This window comes from Plecotus auritus (genome assembly GCF_963455305.1).
Source record: "Plecotus auritus genome assembly, chromosome: 12".
NCBI classification, from domain to species: domain Eukaryota; kingdom Metazoa; phylum Chordata; class Mammalia; order Chiroptera; family Vespertilionidae; genus Plecotus; species Plecotus auritus.
The window spans coordinates 39,594,762-39,618,031 of record NC_137778.1 but is presented as its reverse complement, the minus strand read 5'-3'; the positions used below and the strand labels follow the sequence as shown (position 1 = coordinate 39,618,031).

Here is a 23,270-nt window from a genome sequence, read left to right as displayed (position 1 = left end):
TCAAAATTTATACCATTCAAACATAAGTCCTTTAAATTGAAGACATTAACATACTATTCATTTTAACGTAATCATGAATGCCTAGGAACTTTAGTTATTATTTCCCAAACCTTTTAATAATTCTTTTTCACACCCTAAAGGTCAAGGTCTATGAACCCGGTACGAGTAACAGAGACAGCTTCCTGCTATTCTCTGGAACTTCCGTGCAGCACAGCTCAGAGCAGGTGGCATGTGACCCGCTGCCTTTATTTGAATCTCAAATAAACCTTTGACCGAATGCAATTTAGTGGAGGGAGATAATCCAATAAATAGTCTAATCATTAAAGCTGTGAGAAACCAGAGTTTTCAGAGTGGATTCAACAGGCTTTTACTTTATTTCTCACTTGGGCAACCTTAGCATAGACATTCTGATCAAACTGCTCCCTGCCTTTCCTGTGTCGGAAGGAACATGTGCCTCTTGGCTGGCGTGTTCAACGAAATGAGTCACATCAGGCCAGGCCAGGCCAGATGGAGACTGGCATATTTACAGTTTCCACCTAACCTCTGGAAGACTTTTCCCTTCACAGCAGGGAGGAAAGAATTCATATTCAAAATGACCTCGGTAGAAACAAACAACCAAACTTCTGGGTGCCACGCAGAAAAAGCACCTCCCTGTGAATACGATACTCTACCGGACACAGAGAGGACCGCTCTCCGGTCGCGTGTGTGCTAGGGGTTTCTCACAGGCCAGACAGATTTAGGATGAAAAGGGCTGAGTCAGATGGCATTTTAACCATTTGGTTTTTGTTTGGGGCAGTCTTAAAGTAAGCACAATACTGAAAAGCAAAAGGATGGAAAAAAGTCATGAAAAGACATTGTGCTCCCTATGGGTCTGACTGGGAACCTGTCTTAAACAGCGATAGTGCTGGTCACCCACTTAAACAGCAACGTAGAGAATTCAGAAGACAAGCATTAAAGTGGCTAAAGCAACAACTACAGGAGATAGTTCAACCTGGGGAAGTTGAGGAGCTTAGTAAATAGCCTTCAAAACATCTAGGGGTTGCCCTGGCCAGTTTAGTTCAGTGTTTAGAGTATCAGCCCTCACGTGTCTCTCTCACATCGATGTTTTTCTCTCTCTCTCCTTCTTTCCTTGCTCTCTTCTACTCTCTCTCTCTCTAAAGACCAATGGAAATCCTCAGGTGAGGATTAAAAAACAAAAACATCTAGGGGTCAATAAGAAAAGAGGTTTTCATTTGCTACTAAAAAATGAAGTGGAAATTAGCATCCTCTAGCACATATATGTGTCATATTTATCACAGCAGCATTAGTAATAGTGAAAAATTAGTTGCAACCTAAGTGTCCAAGAGAATAATGACTTAGTAAATTCCGTCAATCTAACAAAAATGATGGGTAACTAGCAGAGGGGATATGAAAAATATCATTGTATGAGCATCAATCAGAGTGGATATGGGTCATGCATGACACTTGCATGTTGGCAGGGGTGTGCATGCATCTCTAGAAGCCATGGAGGCATCTGGGGGCAGACAATCATTTTTTACCAACTGGCACAGAAGGCTTTGAATTCATTTTAACAACTGGCACAGCAATATCAGTACAGTCTGGCTATATGCCCTCGCTGGCTGCTGGCATGGCAACAGCTAACCCCCACAAGTTCTTACTCCAGCCCAGGCACTGCAGAGCGTAAGTCACAACAGCTCTAAGGTGGCCACTGTTACCATCTTTCTTTTGCAGATGACGGAAATACTCCAGGAGGCTAAATAACTTGCTCAAGCTCATTCTGCTTGCAAATGATAGTGCTGAGATTCAATCCCAGGGCTATTTGTCACCAAAACCTGGCAACTTTACACTGTACCATGTTGCTTCCCAAAACTATGTAGCTCTATGACATAACATTAAAGGCTCAAGCCCACAACCGGGGCATGTGCCCTGACCGGGAATCCAACCAGTGACCCCTTGGTTCATAGGTCAATGCTCAACCACTGAGCAACACTGGCCAGGCTATAATACACTGCTTTTATTATGGAAGATAATTTGTCAAGAAAAACTATCATAAGGAAAAATTTTATGGCAATAAGGTTTCTTAAACACTGGAAAGAGTTATGAAGTTACAACTTATGCATTTTTTCCCTCCCCAAACAGGGTACTTTTCACCTGTCTGAAATAGTTCAATTACTATTCTAATTGAGTAGACAAAAATCACCTATAAATTATAGCCCTTTCTAACACTATGATTCTATAATACATTGTCAATCCTTATAAAAAAATTATCAGTCTAAAAACTATAGAGAACCCAAGGCATTCATTCATTCAATTAGTATGGACTGCCTGCCTACCACTATGTATCAGTCATTTGGCTAGATGCTGAGAACCCCAAGTTAGTCAAGAACCTTGGCTTTGTGGAGCTTACAGCAATTCCAAAATGGCAATTCCTTCTTAGCCTATTTTTAAGTCAACATCACTGTGTTGAAGGGCAGAGAACACTGGCTCCAGGCTCAGAATCAGCAATCAAGATTACACCTACTGGAGAAGGGGCCACCTCAGAAATTCAACATGGGCTCACTTGTGTCTGGGCCCCTGAGAGAGTACGATGGCTGCTGGGAGATCCCTTGGCCCTGAGAATAGTTTCTGTGTCATCTGCTACGATGCCATATTTTTTGGGGGTCCCTTGGGGGAAAATGAGACGAGTACAAATGATTGAGAAGCTATCAGCAATTTCTGAGAGTTCGCTGGTCTTGCATCTTACAGTTAAGGAAAAGAGCCCACTATTTAACCAAGCTGTACCTTTGAGAACACATGTAAAACTTGGTAATTGTCACAGTGTGGTTCCAGAACATACACTGCCACCATTGTTACCAGTGTTACACTATAAGGCACTTTGGTAGTTCTGACCTGAGAACCTCCTTCTGATCTAGAAACAATCTAGATAAATCGGGGCTCAGAGGGTTAGATAAATATATTTACTTGGAAGGTACAAAGTATTACATAAATATATTTACTTGGAAGGTATAGTGAGGATTGTTTCTTCAGGGATATAAAAACCATTTTGTGTTTATAATAAGTAGGAAGATTGTTGAACTCCATGCTACCTTCCCCAAAATAAATATCCATTTAAATTAATAAAACACACACCCCTATACACTCTCCACCTGCCTTTACTGTTTTCCCATTTAGTCAGGTCAACCTAATCTTCTTGGAACATCTAGTTCCCTTTTCATACTTCTTCAGGTTAAGTAAATATTAAGTGTGCTGAATGTGACAGTTTGTTGAAAATTTAAGATGGCTGAAAGATCTTTTAAATCAACTGTTAGACTCCATCATGCCTAGAAAAGTGGGGAACTTACATTCACAATGTATTCAGTTAGTGCCCCAACCATATGCATCTCACCTTCGATACAGCTTGGACTGTCCGAAAGTCATAATTACCAGTGGTACATGGAAGGTAGTCAAGACTAGAATGATCTGGAGAGAGACAAAAGCACACAGTTAAAAAGAAAGGTAGTCCAATCACGTGCTTACCTGTGATGTGATTAAATCAACATCTAAAAGATTGCCAAGAGCCCTGCTTTGCAGTAGCATATACTGTAGTCAGAAAACCAAGAAGTTACTAAGGCTTGCAGTGATTCAAGGTCTCAACTCTTGGTTGAGATGGTCCCATCACCTACACTTGAAGCAGTGAGGCAGAGCTAATGAACTACCCATTACAATAAAGGAAGGATTTAACTATTTTGTATCCATCTATATAATAAAAGCCCAGCGAACTTTACGGTGGAACAACCAGAACGACTGGTTGCTATGACGCACACTGACCACCAGGGTGGAGACGCTCAATGCAGGAGCTGCCCCCTAGTGATCAGTGTGCTCCCACAGGGGGAGCGCTGCTCAGCCAGAAGCTGGGCTCACGGCTGGCGAGGAGCCTCTCCCGCCTCCATGGTAGCACTAAGGATGTCCGACTGACGGCTTAGGCCCGCTCCCTACAGGGGGCTCCTGGCCTGCGCCCTCTCACAGTCCAGGCTGAGGAACTGCCCCCACCCCCGGCACAAATTTTGTGCACCAGGCCTCTAGTATTGTAAGATATTCTCAGGCAAGAATCAGCTCCCTTTCTGTATACAGGAAGCTAGAGCACTATGGGTGCTCAAAGGTCACCGTGTCACATATATCCCTCCTTTTCTCCTCCCTGCTCTCAGTTCTCCATGAAATTAATTTCTTAAATATTTTTCTAGATAAAAATATGCAATAGGACAAATTCTGATAGATTAGTACAAGAGGGAGTCTCAAATGGCCATGGAACAAGAAATCTTGCGATACCAACTATCTTAAATAAATGTATAAATCATAGAAATTAGAGCACAACTCAAATTTTAGAAGAAACTGAGACATGCTTAAAGATATTCTACCAGAAGTTTAAAGATTAATTAAGATAATAAATTTATAACTTGCTCTTCGGCTCCAATATTATATTTCTTTGGATTCCTGACATAGCCATCGTGTGCCTCAATGCTATGATGCATACATTCATGGAATACCAGAGGGTATGAACTGCGGCCCTGCCCTTGTTCAGGCAGGATAATAACAGAGCAGCTAACACCAAGCCCCGATTCAAGACCTGGGGCCGATGCATCCAAAGTGCACCCTCCTACTGGGAGACGGGCTACACATTGGAGAATAAGGAGCTGACTGACGCTCCCTTCCACTCTCCCAATCCTGGCAGCACCTCCTTTGTTGTAGGGAAAGGGACACAGATGGAACTAAACAGCCATGAGCCCATGGACGCCACAGTCCTTCAACACTAACTGTGGGAAAATGCATTTTGGAGGAAAAATGCCAAGACGTGCGATGCGCAGGTTTCAGTTTCCACACTGGTCTTCCCACGTGCTGTGAAGCTCACTTCTCAGCATACAGCACACACTTCCCTCTTTCTTCTTCTTGCTCATCTTGATGCCAAGCAGCCACCAAGGACTCAAAAGGTGTCTATCTTCCCATTACGGAAGAGGGTGGTTACTGGATGTTTCCCGTTCTAAAGCAAAACCAAACCAACCAGTTTCCTGAGAGTTTGTCCTGGAAACATGTATTTCTGTGCCTGAGGTTGGAGACAGTGTCAGAAAGTAACAACATTTAGTGCTTTAACTCCCCAAATCTACATCTTCTTCTTGCTGAGTTGAATTCACAGCCTCAAAATATTACTTACCCCAGTGCTATCTCCAACCCAAGACAAGGATACTGAGCCACTGAGATCATCAAATACATGCTGTAAGGGGGGGAAAAAAGAAATTCATTTACAAATGACATCTTTCCTTCAGTCTTTGACTCCCTTAAATAATTCAGAACACTATTACTTTCCAAGTAATTAAATTCATAATTATAAGGGGACTTGGATTCCCAGAACAAAATTTGCAGGACAGGATTTAACTACTTAACTTAAATTACAAATAACTTGGAGATTTTAATTCTTTCTCATACAAAGTAAGCCAAGCAGATGAGTTTTCTTCACTGCACCAGATGGGGAGATGGGGTAATCTCATTGCTTTCTCCAACAGAACTAAATATAAATATGTAGAAAGTATTCTTAGGATGCTTTAAAACAAGGGATCACAGCCCACACTGACAGCTATAACTGTAACCAATAAGCATAACAAATTTTTCTCAGCAGCCTTCACAGTACAGGTGCATGGTTAATAACTAGATTCCTTTTGCTCCTAGGCTCTCTAAAAATGACAAGGGACAGAAGCGAGAGCAAATGCCCTTCTTTCACATTTAAAATAGTACTTGATAATGATAATAGTAGTAATAATAGTAGATATTAGTAGATAATGATAGTAGTAGATAGTAGTAGATAATGTAATAGTAGTAGATAATGATAATAGTAAATAGTAAATAATAATAATAATAATAATAATAATAATAGAACAACCTTAATAGAGTTGTGGTGAGAGTGAGGAGACAAAAGAAAAGGAAAGCTGGTGTAGTGTATACAAAATATGGTAAACATATTAAAATGCAGTTATATATTTTTTGTTAATCCTCACCCGAGGGTATTTTTCCATTGATTTTTAGAGAGAGTAGAAGGGAGGGAGGGAAGGGGGCGGGGAGAGAAAAAGGAAGAGAGAGAAAGAGGGAGAAACATCAATGTGAGAGAGACATATTAATTGGTTGCCTTCTGCATGTACCCTGACCAAGGCCTGGGACTGAACCTGCAACCCAGATACATGCCCTTGACTGAGAATTGAACCTGAGACCCTTTGGTGCTCAGCCAACACTCCAACCACTAAGCCACACCAACCAGGGCTAAAACACAGTATTAGTAATCATTGTAGGTGCTTTTGGGTTTTGGTTTTCAAATACTTTATTTCTCTATTTATAAAATAATATATATCCATTTCAGAAAATGTAGACAATAGGGAGGTATAATGAATATAAGTCTTTCATAATCCTATCACACAGAGATATTCAAGGCAAACACTATGATTATAATCTTCTAGTCTCTATTGTTGTTTTTAGCTAATAAAGAAATAATTCCAAAAAGGCCATACTGGCACTTGGTAAAAATTTCCAACCATACAGAAATGTATACAGAAAAAGTGAAGATCCTTCCTCTTCGTCTGCCACGTGCCCCACCACCCAAGCCCCACTCCCCAGAGGGGTTTACAGTTTAGTATATATTTCTACTGTGTGGACAGTTCTGCTTTCCTCTTATGAAGACATATATCTTAAGATTTTTAAACCCTTAAACATGCCCTGCCTTTCCGAACATTAAGGAGCGGTTCCTTGGAAGCAGAGGATATCACTTTGTACTCTTTGGTGTTCCTGTGCCTACCACGGTACTTTGCACACTCAATAAGCATTTGTTGAAAATGGTTCTACAGCCTTCCCAAACCACAAGCTCAATCTCAAAATAGCACATGTCTGTAAATGGTGGGATGGTCTCTGGGTCACTCAAGCTGCCAATCTCAACAGAGACGTCTGAAGACACAGAACTCAAAACACTGTTTTGCTTATCTTCTCATTTTCTTTGGTGGTCTTCCTGAACGGGCCTCTGAATTCACCTCTGCTATTTCCCCTCCGGGCTGTAAGTACATCTGAGGTCAGCAGAATCTCTTGTACAGTCTCTAAGTGGCACAATCAGTGCCGCACAGAGGGCTTGCTCAGTGAATGCTGGTTAACGCTCAAACGCTCAGGCAGAGCTTCTCACCGCCTCTGCAGGACAGAAAGGCTATTCATGCTCACACACTGGCCAGGCATCTGTGGAGAAGCAGGCTGCTAGAGACAGCTGGAACCAGCAGCGTCACAACGGACACAGCACTGTGTCTTGCAAGATAGTCCACCCAGAGCAAGATGGCATATTCTCTTGAGTGAGGATAGGGTCTGAGATCACATCAATGAGCTCCTTGAGGAGAAGTAGAAAGATCCACAGCTACCACAAGCACCAGACAGACCACACGGGCTGTCACCTAAACAGAGGCTCTCTCTCCAAGGCAGGCTCTGGTCACAGCAGCTGACCAGGAGAAAAGACAAATCCACCACTGGAGTCCTGCTGTCTTGCTCAGGCAACAACATGGCTTGTCTTGAGCCTATCAGGGCCTGCACCTCTCACCTTATTACTCCCGTCTCCTGCTGTCCAATCACAGAGGGGGAAGATTCTTAGATGTCACTAGCAACCTGTAGCTTCTCCTAAACAACTCAAAGGACAGCTGACCTCATTCATCATCCAAAGAGTACCTTTGGAAAAGCAGGCCAGATTTATCTATAATAATAAAAGCGTAATATGCAAATAAACCAAAAGTCCAAACAGCAGAACGACCGTCCAGACGACCTTCCAGACGACCACGCTATGACACCCACTGACACCAGGCCAGCCAAGGCGGGTGCAATGCGATTGGTCAGGGGCTGGGCCATCGCCCCATGATCGCCCTGCAGAGGGAGGCCCAGGCCACCGGCTGGCGGGGTGATCGATCAGTCGTGGGGCTCCACAATTGCCCCAAAGAGGGAGGCCCAGGCTACCCGGTGGTGGCGCTGTGGTGGGTGGGCGGAGCCTCCCTTTGCAGGGTGATTTGATTGTGGGGCTCCCAGATTGTGAGAGGGCACAAGCTGGGCTAAGGTACCCTCTCCCCAACCGCCCCACTCCAATGCATGCATTTCGTGCACTGGGCCTCTAGTTAACTATAATTGTGGTCTTCTGCTACTCTTAAGAGTCCTGGTCATGGTTAGGGGACAGAATTCACAAGTGTCAGCACAAGGCCATCAATTCTAATGTGACATCATTTATCATATTTAATATACTATACATGTCACTCTACATTGTGGTGGCATCATAGATATTTCAAAATATGTATTACTTTTAATCATAGCAATAAGAACATTGTCTGCCTCCCTCACTAGCCCTGAAGAAGAACATCCAGTACAGGGACTAAGCCTATTCATTTTAACAAGAATATATAATGTAGCACATAAAAGGCATTCAATAAATATTAAATTAATTTTCTTTAAGAATTACTTGCGAAGCTCTGAAAAGATAAAGCCAGACCCACTTAATTTCCCCACGACAGAAACGAGTCTAAATATGAAAAGTTCTATTCTGAGAAGACTTCTGCTTTTGGCCAAGAGAGACCAGCAGGGATCAGATTAACCTTCCCACCGGACACAACTGAAAACACAAACTCTATGAAACCATCGTTTTCTAGACACTGGACTTCGAGGCAACAAAGTACAATAATCCCTGACAGACAAAAAACAAAACAAGGGCCTACCTCTGCCCTAGGTTACTGTCCGGAGAGTGTCCAGGACACAGTGCCGGGAAGGGGAGAGCCCAGATGTCCCCTCAGTTGAAGAAATGAGCTGGTGGTCTGGGGAGGACATGGAGGCTATAGCCACCATCAACTGTAGTCACCACCAACTCCATACACACAGTCAGAAACTGGTGAAGATGCCCCGGACCCACCAAAGCATTGAGAGGCACTGGTCGGGAGTGGACTACGTAGGTGAGCAAGAAGAATAAAGGTCTGCCTGCACGCCGAGGTTTAAGCAGGGATTAGAGGTCGGAGCATACAGAAGAAGAGCAAGATGGCGGGTCAAAGGCAGTTGTGCAGGAAGCACAAACATATGTAAGGATTTGGAAAATTTTCAAAGAGTAACATAAATAAACTATATTAATATTGGCAACTAGTAAAGTGCTGAGTATACAGTAGATGCTATTAAGTACTTGTTAAATAAGAATTTCAAATCAGGATAAACAAAGTTAAGGTAGGAACCAAAGGGGAATAAAAATAGAGAAATAAAAATAGAGAAAAATGTGTGTGAGGAAAAAAGTACTTCTGTTTGAAATACCCAAGAAAGCTGAGACGAGGCCACAGGATCACTGACTCAAACAGGCATGGTTTCCAGTGGTATATACAGTTGAACATAATCACCCAATAAATTATGGTTCAATTGTTCTAATCAGGGCAAAGTAAGAGGAATAAAAGAAATAGGAACAAAGGACAAAGCTTATGGCTCCAGAGAACTGAAAGGCAGATTAATCTCTCCAGGAAGAGAAAACCCCAAATCTCCAACACAATACAACCAATGAATATCCTATACTATTACAATCCAGAACATATAAAATATGCTAAAATACTGAACATATAAAAACATTTAGGAGTCACGTCCAGCCCACAGAAGACAGAGTGGATGTCTACCTCAAGCACTGTTACAAAATGATGTTATGCGTTAGCTGTCTGTATACATGACAATTCGAATGGAGAAGGTGGGGGAGGTTTGCAGCATGTTTTATTTCTGGGGAACAAAAGCTGTATTGCAAAAGGGACAGATTATTGAGCATAAAGAGAACATGATCTGACCACTACATATTGCTAAGCAGTCAGCCAAATGTATATTCTAGAAGGTCAAAATTAAAATCACACACACACATGTAAATATGCTATTTGTGTGACTAACGAGCCAAAAGCCAGTACTCAGAGGGACCACATGGTAAATAGGTAATTTAGATTACTGAATCACATCCTAGGGAAGGAAGCTCAGAAACCAAGAAGTTGAAGACCAGCTATGTAAAATGTCACCTGATCGACCAGGAAACTCGCGCACATCTAGACAGACTGATTAATCCCCCAGCAGTCACTGGCGCAGGAAGAGACAGGCCGACCTCCCAGACTGGGGGAGGTCTCTTTTCGTGTATGACAACGACTTCCAACCTTTCATCTTAAGGCGCACGTAAAGTAATTACTAACATTTTGCAGCACACCAAGAAAAATGTGTATTTTTTGCCAATCTGACCAAAAAAAGGTGTAATTTTGATTCAGTCACACCAGGGGGCTGTTGCTGTGTTGGCTGTTGACTTTTTTTTTAACTTGGAAAAGAGGGCAGTGCCCCTGACTAAATAGTCAGGTATTGAATATTTTAAAAATTCTTGCTGCACCTCAGCACACCAGTTGAAAATCGCTGGTGTATAATAAAGCTAACAGTGCAAGTTAGTGGTCAAACAGCTGGGAAAAACTAGCTATTTGGAAAAAATATATAAAGATAGAATCCTAATTCCCTTGTTATCTCCTCTCCCAAAGAGATTCTACACAGAACAGAGATTTAAATGTTAAAAGTTAAGTAATAAAAATCCTCCTCCCTCCTGTCTACACTCTCTAGAAATCAATGGAAAAAATATCCTTGGGTGAGGATTTAAAAAATAATAAAAATAAAAGTATATAATTTATTTTTATTTTTAAAAAAAGGATATATGAAAGGCTGGTATAAGAAGTACTCATTGATGTTCTAGCCGGTTTGGCTCAGTGGATAGAGCATCGGCCTGCAGACTGAAGGGTCCCAGGTTTGATTCCTGCAGGGGCACATCCCGGGTTGTGGGCTTGATCCCCAGTAGGGGGCATGCAGGAGGGAGCCAATCAATGATTCTCTCTCACATTGATGTTTCTATCTCTCTCTCCCTCTCCCTTCCTCTCTGAAATCAATAAGGAAATATATTTAAAAAAAGAAGCACTCATTGACCGTGTCAGTTTATTCTTTTGTTGCACTGGCTAACAGATGTAATAGACAGTTACAGACTGGGTCAGAGAGCCCCTACTCCCCCGAGCCACACTAACACCAGTGGTCTTGATTTAATTTAGGGCACACATCCCAACATCATTATTCGCTGACACACTGTTCAGCGTCTTTTTTTCATCACCTGTTGAACAGTGATTTCTAGTGTCCCAGAGGACACGGACAGCCGTTACTGCCCCCAGTAGGGGAGCGCTGGGCAGCAGGGAGTCACTGGCGGACATTTATAACCAAACTGGTTTTCAGGGAGTCATTATATTAGAAAGTAGGGGGACAGCTTGTACTGCCTCCTCTGAAATAAGGCCATCTTGACAGCGACTGCAAGACTCACCCACAAGTTTACTGTCTATCATTTCAAAGCCTAAAACACAACATCCTTCATGGAAATAACTGTCTTCATTATCTAATTAAACCTGAAGCCTCATTAAATTACTGTTACTATAGCTTGGAGAACTTAAAGTTGGTCCCGAGAGTCACTGTAGCTTGGAAAAAACTAGGTAATGAGAAACTTCTGCCTATCTTTAGTTACACATCTGATCAAAAGTAAAACACTCAAAGAACTGCCTCCCACACACCCGAGCCGGGTCAGTGTCACACGGCCCAGTTAAGAGACACATGGAGCAAGCAAAAGAAGCCATCAACAAAATGAAAAGACAACCCCCTGAATGGGAGAACATACTCACCAATGACACATCTGATTAGGGGTTAATATCCAAAACAGATGAAGAACTTACACAGTTCAACACCAAGAAGACAAACAGCCCAATTTAAAAATGGGCAAAGGAACTGAATAGACACATCTCCAAAAATGATATACAGATGGCCAATAGACATACAAAAAGATGCTCAACGATACTAATCATCAGAGAGATGCAAATTAAAACGACAATGAGAGATCACCTCACACCTGCCAGAATGGCTACCAGGAATAAATCAACAGACAAGAAGGGGGAACCCTTGTGCACTGCTGGTGGGAATGCAGACTGATGCAGCAACTGTGGAAAACAGTGTGGAGTTACCTCAAACATTTAAAAATGGATCTACCGCCGTGACTGGTTTGGCTCAGTGGGTAGAGAGTCGGCCTGCGGACTCAAGGGTCCCAGGTTCGATTCCGGTCAAGGGCCTGTACCTTGGTTGCGGGCATATCCCCAGTAGGGGGTGTGCAAGAGGTAGCTGATTGATATTTCTCTCTCATCGATGTTTCTAACTCTCTCTCCCTCTCCCTTCCTCTCTGTAAAAAAATCAATAAAATATATTAAAAAAAAATAAAATAAAAATGGATCTACCTTTTGACCCAGTGATCCCACTTTTGGGAATATATCCGAAGAAACCCAAAACACTAATTCAGACAACAGTATGGTGATAGCCAGGGAGAAGGGGGTGAAGAGAGGTGAAAAAAGGAAAAGGGCGGGAAAATGGAGATGAAAACAAACTTCACCTTGGGCAATGGGCGCACAACACAGTATGCAGACGATGTTTCACTGAGTGACATATCTGAAACCTGCATGATTTTGTTAATTAATGTCACCCCAATAAACTCAATTAAAAAAGAAAAAGACACGTGCAGATGACCAACCATCTTGTCATCGGGAGCAACCTCTCTGGCAAGTCAATGAGGGAGTGAATTCAATGACGGTACCCTCACACACTCTCCCACTGCCTACCATGTGCCAGACCCTACTTGGGGTGCTGGGAAAACAGGGATCATACACTTTCCGTGCTCGTGGAGCTTTCAATATGCTTCTTACAGAAGTCTAAAAATGAGGCCTAAACATGCTAGACATTTAGTCTACAGAAGACAGCCTGTCCCATGAACACAAAGCTACAAAGGGTGTAAGCCTAGTGCAGTACCTGCCTGGTGGGGAGCAGGCACAGACCATTTTCTCCCTTGGGAATCCATTTCCTCTGGTATGAAACTGAATTATGCTCCTTCACTCACTGGAATAATAAGCATCAAAAGAAATAACATACAAAGATAAGGCGTTGGTGACCCCCCCCTCCCCGCCAAGATTGGGAATTTAAGATTTAGGCTTCCAACCCTAACAGAGAGCACAGGGGTGGCCAGGGCACAGTGATGTACAAGAGAGGCCTGGAGCAGGACCTAGATGATGTTCTGACCAGAGTACCGCTCTGTTAAGTGTGGCACTGGCGCTGCCAGGGTCATAAAAATGAGCCAAAAACAAGATCACAAATGTCCAGTTCTCAGGGAGACTATTCTTAGAAATGAGAAGGCTAAACATAAACTCTTATTCAAGTTTTCAGACTTGTCTGCAAGGCAGGATGATACTGTGCTCTCTCTGTTAGGGTTGGAAGCCTAAATCTTAATTTCCCATTCTTGTGGGGGGGGGGGGTCACCAACGCCTTATCTTTGTGTTATTTCATTTGATTCTTATTATTCCAGTGAGTGAAGGAGCATAATTCAGTTTCATACCAGAGGCAATGGATTCCCAAGGGAGAAAATGGTCTGTGCCTGCTCCCCACCAGGCAGGTACTGCCCTAGGGCTAGCAGGGAACCTGAACTTTATTCCAGCTGTGCCTAAAGCCTGGCGAACTTGAGCAGCTCAACCCTACTGCACCACCAAGGCGAGGAGAGGCTGGAATGACAACATTTCTAGTCCCTATAAGCTTTAAAAGCCTATGACTCATCATTAATTTAACCTCTCCGTTTACTTTTCCACTGCTCTGTCTTCATAAAAAAAAAAAAAATCGGCTCCCTGCTGGACAACACTCTAGTGTTAAAAGCAGAGGCGACAGCAACCTCCATCTTCTACAAACCTCCACAACCTGGCTGCTCACTGAGAGGAAGCGGGGGAGACCTCTGCTGCCGCCATCCACGCAATAAAAATCCATGCATTTGACCTCTAAGAGAAACTTGCAGACCAGCGCTCTAAATCAATTTGCTAAGCTTGTTAGAACTGCCTAAAATTAGTCATCTGTTTTCCCAGCTTACATTAGAAGCAGCAAATCAAATCTGGGGACGGGACAGCAGCTAAAGGAACCAGATATTGCAATGGGACTATCATTTCTGCAGGGGGAAAAATTTTTTTTCAACAAGACAATGGCACTAGGCTTATAAATCTGGGCTGCTCGGAATGGGAGGATATGATCCCACATATCTCATCTTGTGGGCATTAGTGCCATTAATGTGAGTCGTGGTGTAGCATAATGTCGTCTCAATGATCCAGGCTCATTCGGTTGACTAAGAAGACAGTGAAGTATTTTAGAAAAATTTCCACTGGAACAACAACAAAACCTTTGGCACTTAAAAGGGTAGGCTTAGTTGCTGAAAAATTCACTTTCATAGGATAATTCATTCATTTCAAATCATGGCCAATAAATGAGCTAAACTGCAGAACTGTTAACATTTAATTATTACATCTTACTCCCGCTTCAGAGAAAAGGAGGTGGTGAAGGGAAGGGATGTGCCCCAGTCGCCAGCTGCCTGAACCATAAAGGCTCACCACTCACGCACTGGGTTGAGGACTAACCCCTCACTCCCTCCGCCACCAGGATGGCTTTCTTCCAGACCTCTGGACACACACCAAGCACTAGCCCCAGGCCTCTGCACATGCTGTTCTCTCTGCTTGGGATACTCCTACTGGCAAAAAGTCTACTTATCTTCAAGTATCCTTTAAAATAATTTCTCAGCAAGTTCTTCCTAATGTCCCAGACTAAAAAGACCTCCCTCCATTATTCTCCTGTAGCTACTTTAGTTCTTCTTGGTACTTACGTTGATAATTACATATCTGCATAATGTCTATTCTCCCTACAGCAGTGGTTGGCAAACTGCGGCTCGTGAGCCACATGCGGCTCTTTGGCCGCTTGAGTGTGGCTCTTCCACAAAATACCATGGCCTGGGCGACTCTATTTTGAAGAAGTGGCGTTAGAAGAAGTTTAAGTTTAAAAAATGTGGCTCTCAAAAGAGATTTCAATCATTGTACTGTTGATATTTGGCTCTGTTGACTAATGAGTTTGCTGACCACTGCCCTACAGGGATCTTGTCTGCTGTGTTCAACATCAGTTCCCAGGACCAGCAGCCAGTACAACGCCTAACACGTGGCAGGTACTCAATAACCCATTGTTGAATTGAAGACTAACAATAGTAGTCTTGAACTTTTACTGGGCACTTATGATATATAAGATACCACTGTTGCCGAAACCGGTTTGGCTCAGTGGATAGAGCGTCGGCCTGCGGACTGAAGGGTCCCAGGTTCGATTCCGGTCAAGGACATGTACCTTGGTTGCGGGCACATCCCCAGTGGGGGGTGTGCAGGAGGCAGCTGATCGATGTTTCTCTCTCATCAATGTTTCTAACTCTCTATCCCTCTCCCTTCCTCTCTGTGAAATATCAATAAAATATATTTTAAAAAAAAAGATACCACTGTTACTTTACAAATGAAGAAGCCGGCTCAGAGAGGGTAAGTAATTTGCCCAAAGTCACACAGCTGGTCAGTGGCAGAGCAACGATTCAGACTCAGGTCTGTCTGACTCCAGGCTGCACACTTAATGCCTACTCTTTTCCAAGCACTGTGTGAGATAAAAGTGAGGAAGGACTCCTAGAGCAAGCATAGCCCCTACCTTTAAGGAGTTTATAATCTGGGGGGGAAAAACACTGAATAGATGACAGTGAATACAGGACAGAATACTATATAGTTAAGTGCTGGGTTACATGGTATAGTTAAATGCTGTAGGAGAGAAGAGAAGAACAAGCCAGCCAGAGGAGGAAGGCCCTCTGAACAAAGATGGAGAAGCAACACAGCACCTAGTGAGCAAAGGGACTGGTGAGAAGGTCACTTTACCTGGAGCAGAGGGTTAACATAGGCCAGGAAGTGGTGAAATGTTTAAGAGATAAGCACGGAATAAAATAATTAGGTTAACATTCTGGTCTTCTATGCTTCCAAACAAAGATCTTGAGAAGTACCTACCACATCTCATTAATATTTCTTAAAACCTCACAGAGGCCAGTAGAATGCAAAGCCAACTTGTGGCTACTCAGTTAAGGAACGAGGGTGAACTCAGCAAGGTGCCGTTTCAGAGCAGTCCATGTAAAACCAGTCACTAACTCCAGTAAACTAAAGCTTAATGAAGAAGAGAAATAGTTTTTACATTGTATGTAGCCTTGTTTTTTATAATGGTAAGTTCTTTAAAACTATCAGTAAGTAACTTTATATACTTAAAACGCTCATAACCAGATGCCCAGGTACTGCTGACAATGGAATTGGTGTTTTCTCCTCCATCTCCCACAGCTTCAAGGAACTCACTTAGTGTAGCTGATCTCTCCCGTTCTCTGGGCCCCCTTTTTCTTAACCCCCGAGTCCAAAGACATAAGTAGTAAATATTCCTTAATCCAGATTTGGTTCCTATAAATACCCATAACAATTCTCTAGAAATATAGCTAAGGAAAAAAATTTAAGCACATAACGCAGATATTTGAGTATCTAACTGATAATGCATCAGCTTAATGGTGATAACCACTGTAAGATATCCTCAACAACTAAATGCACAGAGTCCCACACTATCTCATTTAATCTTCACAATGACTCATTTGGTAGATGAAAAATATAAGGTTCGCTGACATTAATCTGTCCATGGCCACCGCTGACGTGAATGCAGGTCCAATCTGAGATCACGTTCCCTCCTAACCACTGCCTCCCAGAACTATCCATCATGTGAACAAGTTAAAATTTTGATGTAAAGATTTTAAAAAAGAACACATACGCTTCTGACATTTCTGCCAATCTTGGCTCACTCTCATTCTTGCCACCCCCGCCCAAGCCTGTCACCCAATCCTGCCAAGTGATAAAGCCAAATACATTTTTGCCTCATCTGTGCCCTTTTATGCACATGTTCCTGTGGAGCTGGTATTTCGCAGGATCATTTGGCTGACAATTGGGCCCCACAATTGGACACAGTAACAGATCAACAGGCTTATTAAGAAATGACATAAATCACATGTGTATGGTACATCAAGGTTTTCAAAACATTTCCTCTCCCAAGTCTTATGATCATGCATCATTTTATATGATGGGAACGTGAGGCATGGAAGAGCTAATTGAGCTCTGTTGAGGGTACTATGACCTTGGACGAGCAGAGGAGAATTCACAAGTGTATATGCCTTACACAGGGTCTGTAACTTTGCCTATCTCTGAAGCAAACACGCTGATTTAAAACACCGCTACTAGGTAGGAGAGGGCGAAGGGAGTATAAATGCAGCTGGAAGGAACCCTGACTTGGGGTGGCGAACACACAATACAATATACAGATCATCATTTTGGAATTGTACCCCTGAAACCTAAAACTTTGTTAACCGATGTCACCACAGTAAATTCAATTAAAAAATCAACTTATATAAAAACAAAAACCCCTTCTATGAAACCCTTCCACAGGGAGGAGCACCACGTTGGGACATGGGCTCGACCCCAGCTCTTGGCCCGTAAGCCGGTTATTTAACCTCCTCAGTTAAAGAGACCTGACCAGCTAATCAGCCTCGTAATCCATGATTCCAACTTTAAGCACATTCTCAGCAAGAGTTCAAGCTTATCCTTGTCCACAAATACGCAGAAAGCAGAAGTCTGTTCAGGGGCTTCACTGTCCTATAGCTCTGGTTTCTCTCACCTTGGCTCACACTCTCCTTCACGGTCCAGGAGGCCAGGAGCGCGCCTGGGGAAGCTCCGCACTGTAGGTGGACAAGGTGGCCTGCCCTGCCCTCCATTCTGCTCTCCTCTCCCAGGACCACAGCAATGGCCAACCTCTAGGAAGATAATCTTTTTGGCTCCCCATCTCCACCTCTGGCTTCTTCAGCTCCAGCCTCGTGTCTAGCACTATCTGTTACAACACTTTCCCCTGTAAGTCCTAATGCCAAGCACCCCACCTGTACCCCCCTCCCTACCCCCTCCACCCAAAAAGGCTTTTTTTTTTTTTTTAACCTCTCTCTCTCTCTCTGTTTTCCTGGAAACCTTAATCATACTCATCATCCTTCTCTCCAACAGAAAATTTCCCTCGACCTTGCCTGAGCATGCCTGGGTTTCCTTATCCCCATGCCGTGACAGATCTCCCTGAGAACTCTCTCCACACCTCGATCCTCGATTCACCCCTGAGGCCTTTCTAGTCAGCACATTGAGTGGGTCATGCCTTCTCCGCAAACTCTTCCAAACTCTCAGCAAGCATTCAGTGAACACCTAAATCCTTCAGGGGGCATCAATGCGAATATCTTTATGTTTAACTTTGCTTGTGCACAGGCCTGGACTCCACCGAACGTAGTTCCGTAGGTGTTTCAATGAACGACATCTGCTTTAAATGAATGAAAAGACTTTACAATTAACAAAACATTTTGACAAAACTCTTTTGTTCCTCCAAATAATCCTAAAGCTGCTTCTCTGGTTAAAAATAACCATTATGAAGGTGAGAGAAGTTAAGTGATTGTCCGTGATCACAAAGCTATGAAGCAGCAGAGCCGGGACTCACTGTGTTCACTGAGACATCTCCTTTGAGCAGTTTTGTAAACAACATGTCTATGATTTGAGTCCCTTGGACAAGCAGCAGGTACCAGATAAACATTTGATTTGCACTATCTTGTCTGGAAAGTACTGAAGTTAATTAAAAATGTCCTTCCCCGTTCAATTTCTGTTGGTCCTTCAGGGTGATCTTACTGTTGAACCAGACTTGCCAGCTGGCTCAAGTACAGTATTAGCACTTAGTTTTTTTAGAACACACAGGAAGAAAAGAACAAAACTCTTAACACAAGCAAATATAAGAGAGATAGTACTCATAAAACCCTAGAAGGAAAAGGACATTCATTTTCTCCTGATGAAAGTAAACCAAGCCAGTGACTCATACGTAAGTTCTAACCACACAGGCTGATTCTACTAATGGTAAGATGATCCCCTACTTTCAACACACAAGCGGCCAGGACTCCCCCCTCCGTGCCCTCCTCCCCGGTAAAAAACACAACAAAAAACAACAGTCCCAGTTTGAGCAAAGTACTTGCAGGAAAGAAAAAAACAATTTTACTGCTATATATCTACTGGGTTTGTTTTTTGACTAGCCAAGCTAGTGGCATTGATTAGATTTTTCAGCTGACGATAAAATATTACTTCCCACCCACCCCCCCAAAAAAAAGCCAAACGTCTTTCATAATTATATGGGGGGAAAATCCTCCTGCTATCTTTAAGAACACTCGTATTTCACTGAAGCAAGCTCTGGAGGTGGTAACAAATTACCGCCAGATGTGAAATCCCAGGCTATGGTCAAGTTCAACTGGGAAGCAGAGCAACCCCAATTTGCTTCTAAATTTGGATTCAACCAATAAACATTTGTGATCACAACCTCTGGCCTCCTCTTCTTCCTTATGAATCACAGAATTATTTTAGACATTAAAAATCTAGCCCAAAATTTCTCGTGTTGTAGACGAAGGAATTGAAAGCCAGATACTGAAATGCAAAACAGAAAATAAATTGCATTCACAGAAAAATTTCTCAGCAAAACACCACAGGCTCTGAAACGAAGATTTTGTTTTTTACTGTGGTTTCCTGAGGTTAGGGTTGAAGGTGGAGTGGGGAAAAATTGCCTCAATCCCAAAACAAAACACCCGCACGTGTCCAGCATTCACTAACAACCTCCATAGGTTTGAAGGGTCTGTCATGAAGAGTCACTTAGCCCGGCTGGCTCAAGGCCACACATCACTACCCCCACTTGGACTGTGGTCACCATTACAACAGAAAAAACCTGCCGAGAACGGACTAAAACTGAGCAGCTCGTTCCTTAAGCCCCATTAGTCCTCAAAACCATCCACATGCAGATCAGTGAGGCCACAGCTAATGGGAAGAACAAGTTTTCACCAAATTTTTTGGAAAAAGCAGAAAAAGAGTAAAAGATGCAATAGAAACAGTGGTTACAGAAAGGGAACTAGAAATGCCTGGAAATACACAAATGCAGTATCTATTTTGTAATATTTTTGGAGCCACTGCCACACAGTCCTTTGTGAGAAAAGCTGTATTTTTAATCACCTGCCAAAGCTGATGGCTTTGTCTACCTTAATATTAGCTTCTAATCATGTAAACCATCTGAGTGTCATTTCTCCAGCCTCAAAACTCAGTTCGCTCTCTGTAAAGACAGAACTTGAGGGATCGGGTGGCTGGGAAGGGAGGGAGAGGAGGCAACATTACCCTCCTGCTCTGACCACTACAACTCCGTGTTAAGCAGAGCCCTTCACGGGAAGATCACACCAGGGTGACAGGCCACTTAGGACCAAGTCGGACAGCACAGTGTCTGCAGCCACCCACTGAGAAGCCAAAGCTTGCTGGCCAGAGCTGACTGGAAACGGGCAGAGTGGAGAGGAGCTGTTAATACCCTCTGTGTGAAAGACCAGATCAAACAGCAGGATGGAGAGCCTATTATTATTGGATCATTACAAAAAGAAAATTGGTATTAGTGATTGGCCAGAAGAATAAGTCTTCTTCCAATTATTTCCACAGACAGACAGGAGACTCAGATTTCTAATTAAATATCACTATGCACAGAATCAAATATTTGAGTCAGCAGAGAAGTCACCCAGTGGTCACACTGCTTTCCTTTGAGCCATTTGTCCCATCTGGCTAGCTCTCTACCTTCATCCCAACCAAACCTCAGATGAAGACGAACCTTTGCCCGGATCGATATACTTCATCAGACGTGCTGATACTTCTAACTGAAATCCCTAGTGCCTAAGCCATTCTAACATCCCTTCGGGGTCAAAGGGCTGATTACTATACTGCACGGGAGTAGAATCCACCAGGACCAAGAAGGAGAGCCTTCAGAATTCCTACTCCTTGGCCCCAAATCGAATGGACGAAATAGGACTCAAGAGGAGAACTGAAGGGTGAGGGTGGGAGTGCTGGGAAAGGTAGTATAAAGAGAGGCTGAGTATTGGAATAAATGAGGCAGTTAAAAAGCTTTGGGATCTCAAGGCACTGACCTTCCGATTCCCAGTGACCAAGATCCACAAGGGCTCAGAGTGGCAGCCCCCCGGAGCCTCCCTCAGGCACCTTCAGTGCTGTCAGCCTGGACACAGCCCTGCCAGCACCAGCAGGCAGACACACACATCCTTCTAGGCACCCCAAGCACACGGCCTCTCCAGCGGCCTGTTTCTTTAAGACATCAGATGCTTTGATGTTGGGTACAAGTTGTAAGTAATATGTAAAGAAGTAGTTAATGACAGGAGCAGAGGGAGGACAGAGAAGGAACAATTCCTGGCTTTATTAATCATCAGTTTTAAAGACATTGTCAAATGGTCTGAGCACAGGAATGAGAAACAAGGAGATTGTCAGCCATCACCGAAACTCTAGCCAAAGCGCTGCATCTGTTTCTTTAAGGCAGAGTTTCATGCCTAACCTCAAAGGGGTGCTTATAGGGAGAACATTTTGAAGACATCCAACTCAGCAACCAACATTAATAAAATCGTCTAGGCATGCTCAGTTTATCTCATGTACAACTTACATGGCGTGAGCGCTCCAAGCACTCAAAGGAAAGAATAGTTACAAGGGCGACATGAAGAGTTTGGGGCTAAAGTCAAGAGGAAGGTTATTTATCGAGTGTAAGAAACGAGTGTTTATAAATACACACGCACGCTTGGTGGATTTCATGAGTGAAGAAGCCTGCGGTATAGGTCACTGGGGCACAGGAATGAAAAAGCACTACCATGCTTTAGTTCTGCTTTTGCTTCCTTAAGGCAAACGCCAACATAGTCTCACCAGCCAGGAAAGCCACCGAAACAGATCAGGGGATTCGCTAAACCTTCTGAGGCTTTTCATTCTCCAGTCGGAGTATCTTTCCTTTGGGTCTCGGCACCCCAGCATCTAGTGTGTCTCGAACATCTGGAGGGTCTTCTCATACATTATGAATTAACGGGGTTTGACACGAACAACAGTTATAACAAGTAAAAAGAGAACCAAGAACTTTTGATTTTTCTTGGGAAGTGAATCCTGTCATCTTATAAAAAAAATGACTCTAAAGGCACTTTCCCAGCTGTACAAAAGTATACAACATTGCTAATAAAAAAGCAGTTCTGGCATGCTGATATTTTTACTTCACTTTGTTTATAAAGGTCCTAAAATACTAAATCTCTTCAATACAGTTCAGGATGATTTATTGTGACTTAAAAATACAGAACTAAAAAGCAGAACAGAGTACTGCATGACAATTCCTGGTAAAGGAGGTGGCTCTCTAAGAACTGCTTCGCTCCTCCACTTCACGTATTCATATTCCAAAAAGGATAGGATCTCTGAAGAGACCACGTTATTTTTGTTTTATTTTGCTTTTATTTACTTTTTTCTTTCTTTCCTTTTTTTTTTTTGTGAGACCATGACTGATTAACAATTGCAAAAATAACAATTTAAAATTAGGTCACTGGAAGAAGACTGAAAAAATAAAAAGCTAAAAAAAATCACTGGCAATAGTAGCCAAATAGAATGAAAACTAAAGTTTCTTTACTTACCAGACTTCAAAGAATAAGGTTTCACATCTGCTCTTGATTTGGCCTAAGAACACCCCAAGCCAGTTTTATTTCTCTTGCTACAGAAATCAATGCACTACAAATGACATATCAATTCCCACTAATCAGGGAAGACTTCCACTAAAGGAATGAACCCAGAAGTAGCAGCAGATCCTGTCAACCAGGAAAAGAATCTGAAACGTGAGGTAAGAATACTGCGTCCAGGTGGCTCAGGAAGGAAGTGGTCCCGTTGTAAATGAAGCATCTGTGTTGCAAAGACTTTCTCAACGCGCAACGCCACTGCATGGAGGTGGAAGTCTACAAATTCTCCTCTTGGCCCCTCATCAAACAGGAAGACTTTCTATTACTCATTCCAGCCTATCTGCACCCAACCTGTCCCACCCGTCAGCACTAGCGTGGCCACCTTCCTGCAGCTGCTGCAGCAAGCGGACTTTACCCTGCCTGCCTGGGCCTTGACTGCAACTGCCCTGGGTCTCAGATCTGAGAACGCAGCGCAGGTAACGAGCAGAGCCTGGGCAGAGGGAGACGGTCCAAGGGGAAGCGCAGATTCCACTAACATGAATGTGGCTATACAAGGACAGGTAGCTAGCCACTCAACTCTGTTCCCATGCTCCTCTCCTTGTAAGAGGAAGGGATATATCTGAGAAAATATATTAAATTGAAAATATGTTATGCAAATGTGGGTAGCAACAATTAAATTATTATTTCTGGAAAAAACACGAGGACGATGCCCAAGTTGCACTGGAAC

At 43.1% G+C, this 23,270-nt stretch overlaps 1 protein-coding gene across 2 annotated transcripts in view; it reads right to left on the bottom strand.

Annotated features, from left to right (window-relative positions):
• The window catches only part of SORT1 (sortilin 1), a 60,550-nt gene that overhangs the window by 36,182 nt on the left and 1,098 nt on the right, over positions 1–23,270 (bottom strand). For both annotated transcript variants that reach the window (XM_080647685.1, XM_080647686.1), the window contains exons 2-3: positions 5,186–5,245; positions 3,386–3,459 (exon numbers count right to left, since the gene is read on the bottom strand). In XM_080647685.1, the coding sequence (XP_080503811.1) occupies positions 3,386–3,459; positions 5,186–5,245 (134 nt within the window). The remainder of the gene's footprint in view (positions 1–3,385; positions 3,460–5,185; positions 5,246–23,270) is intronic.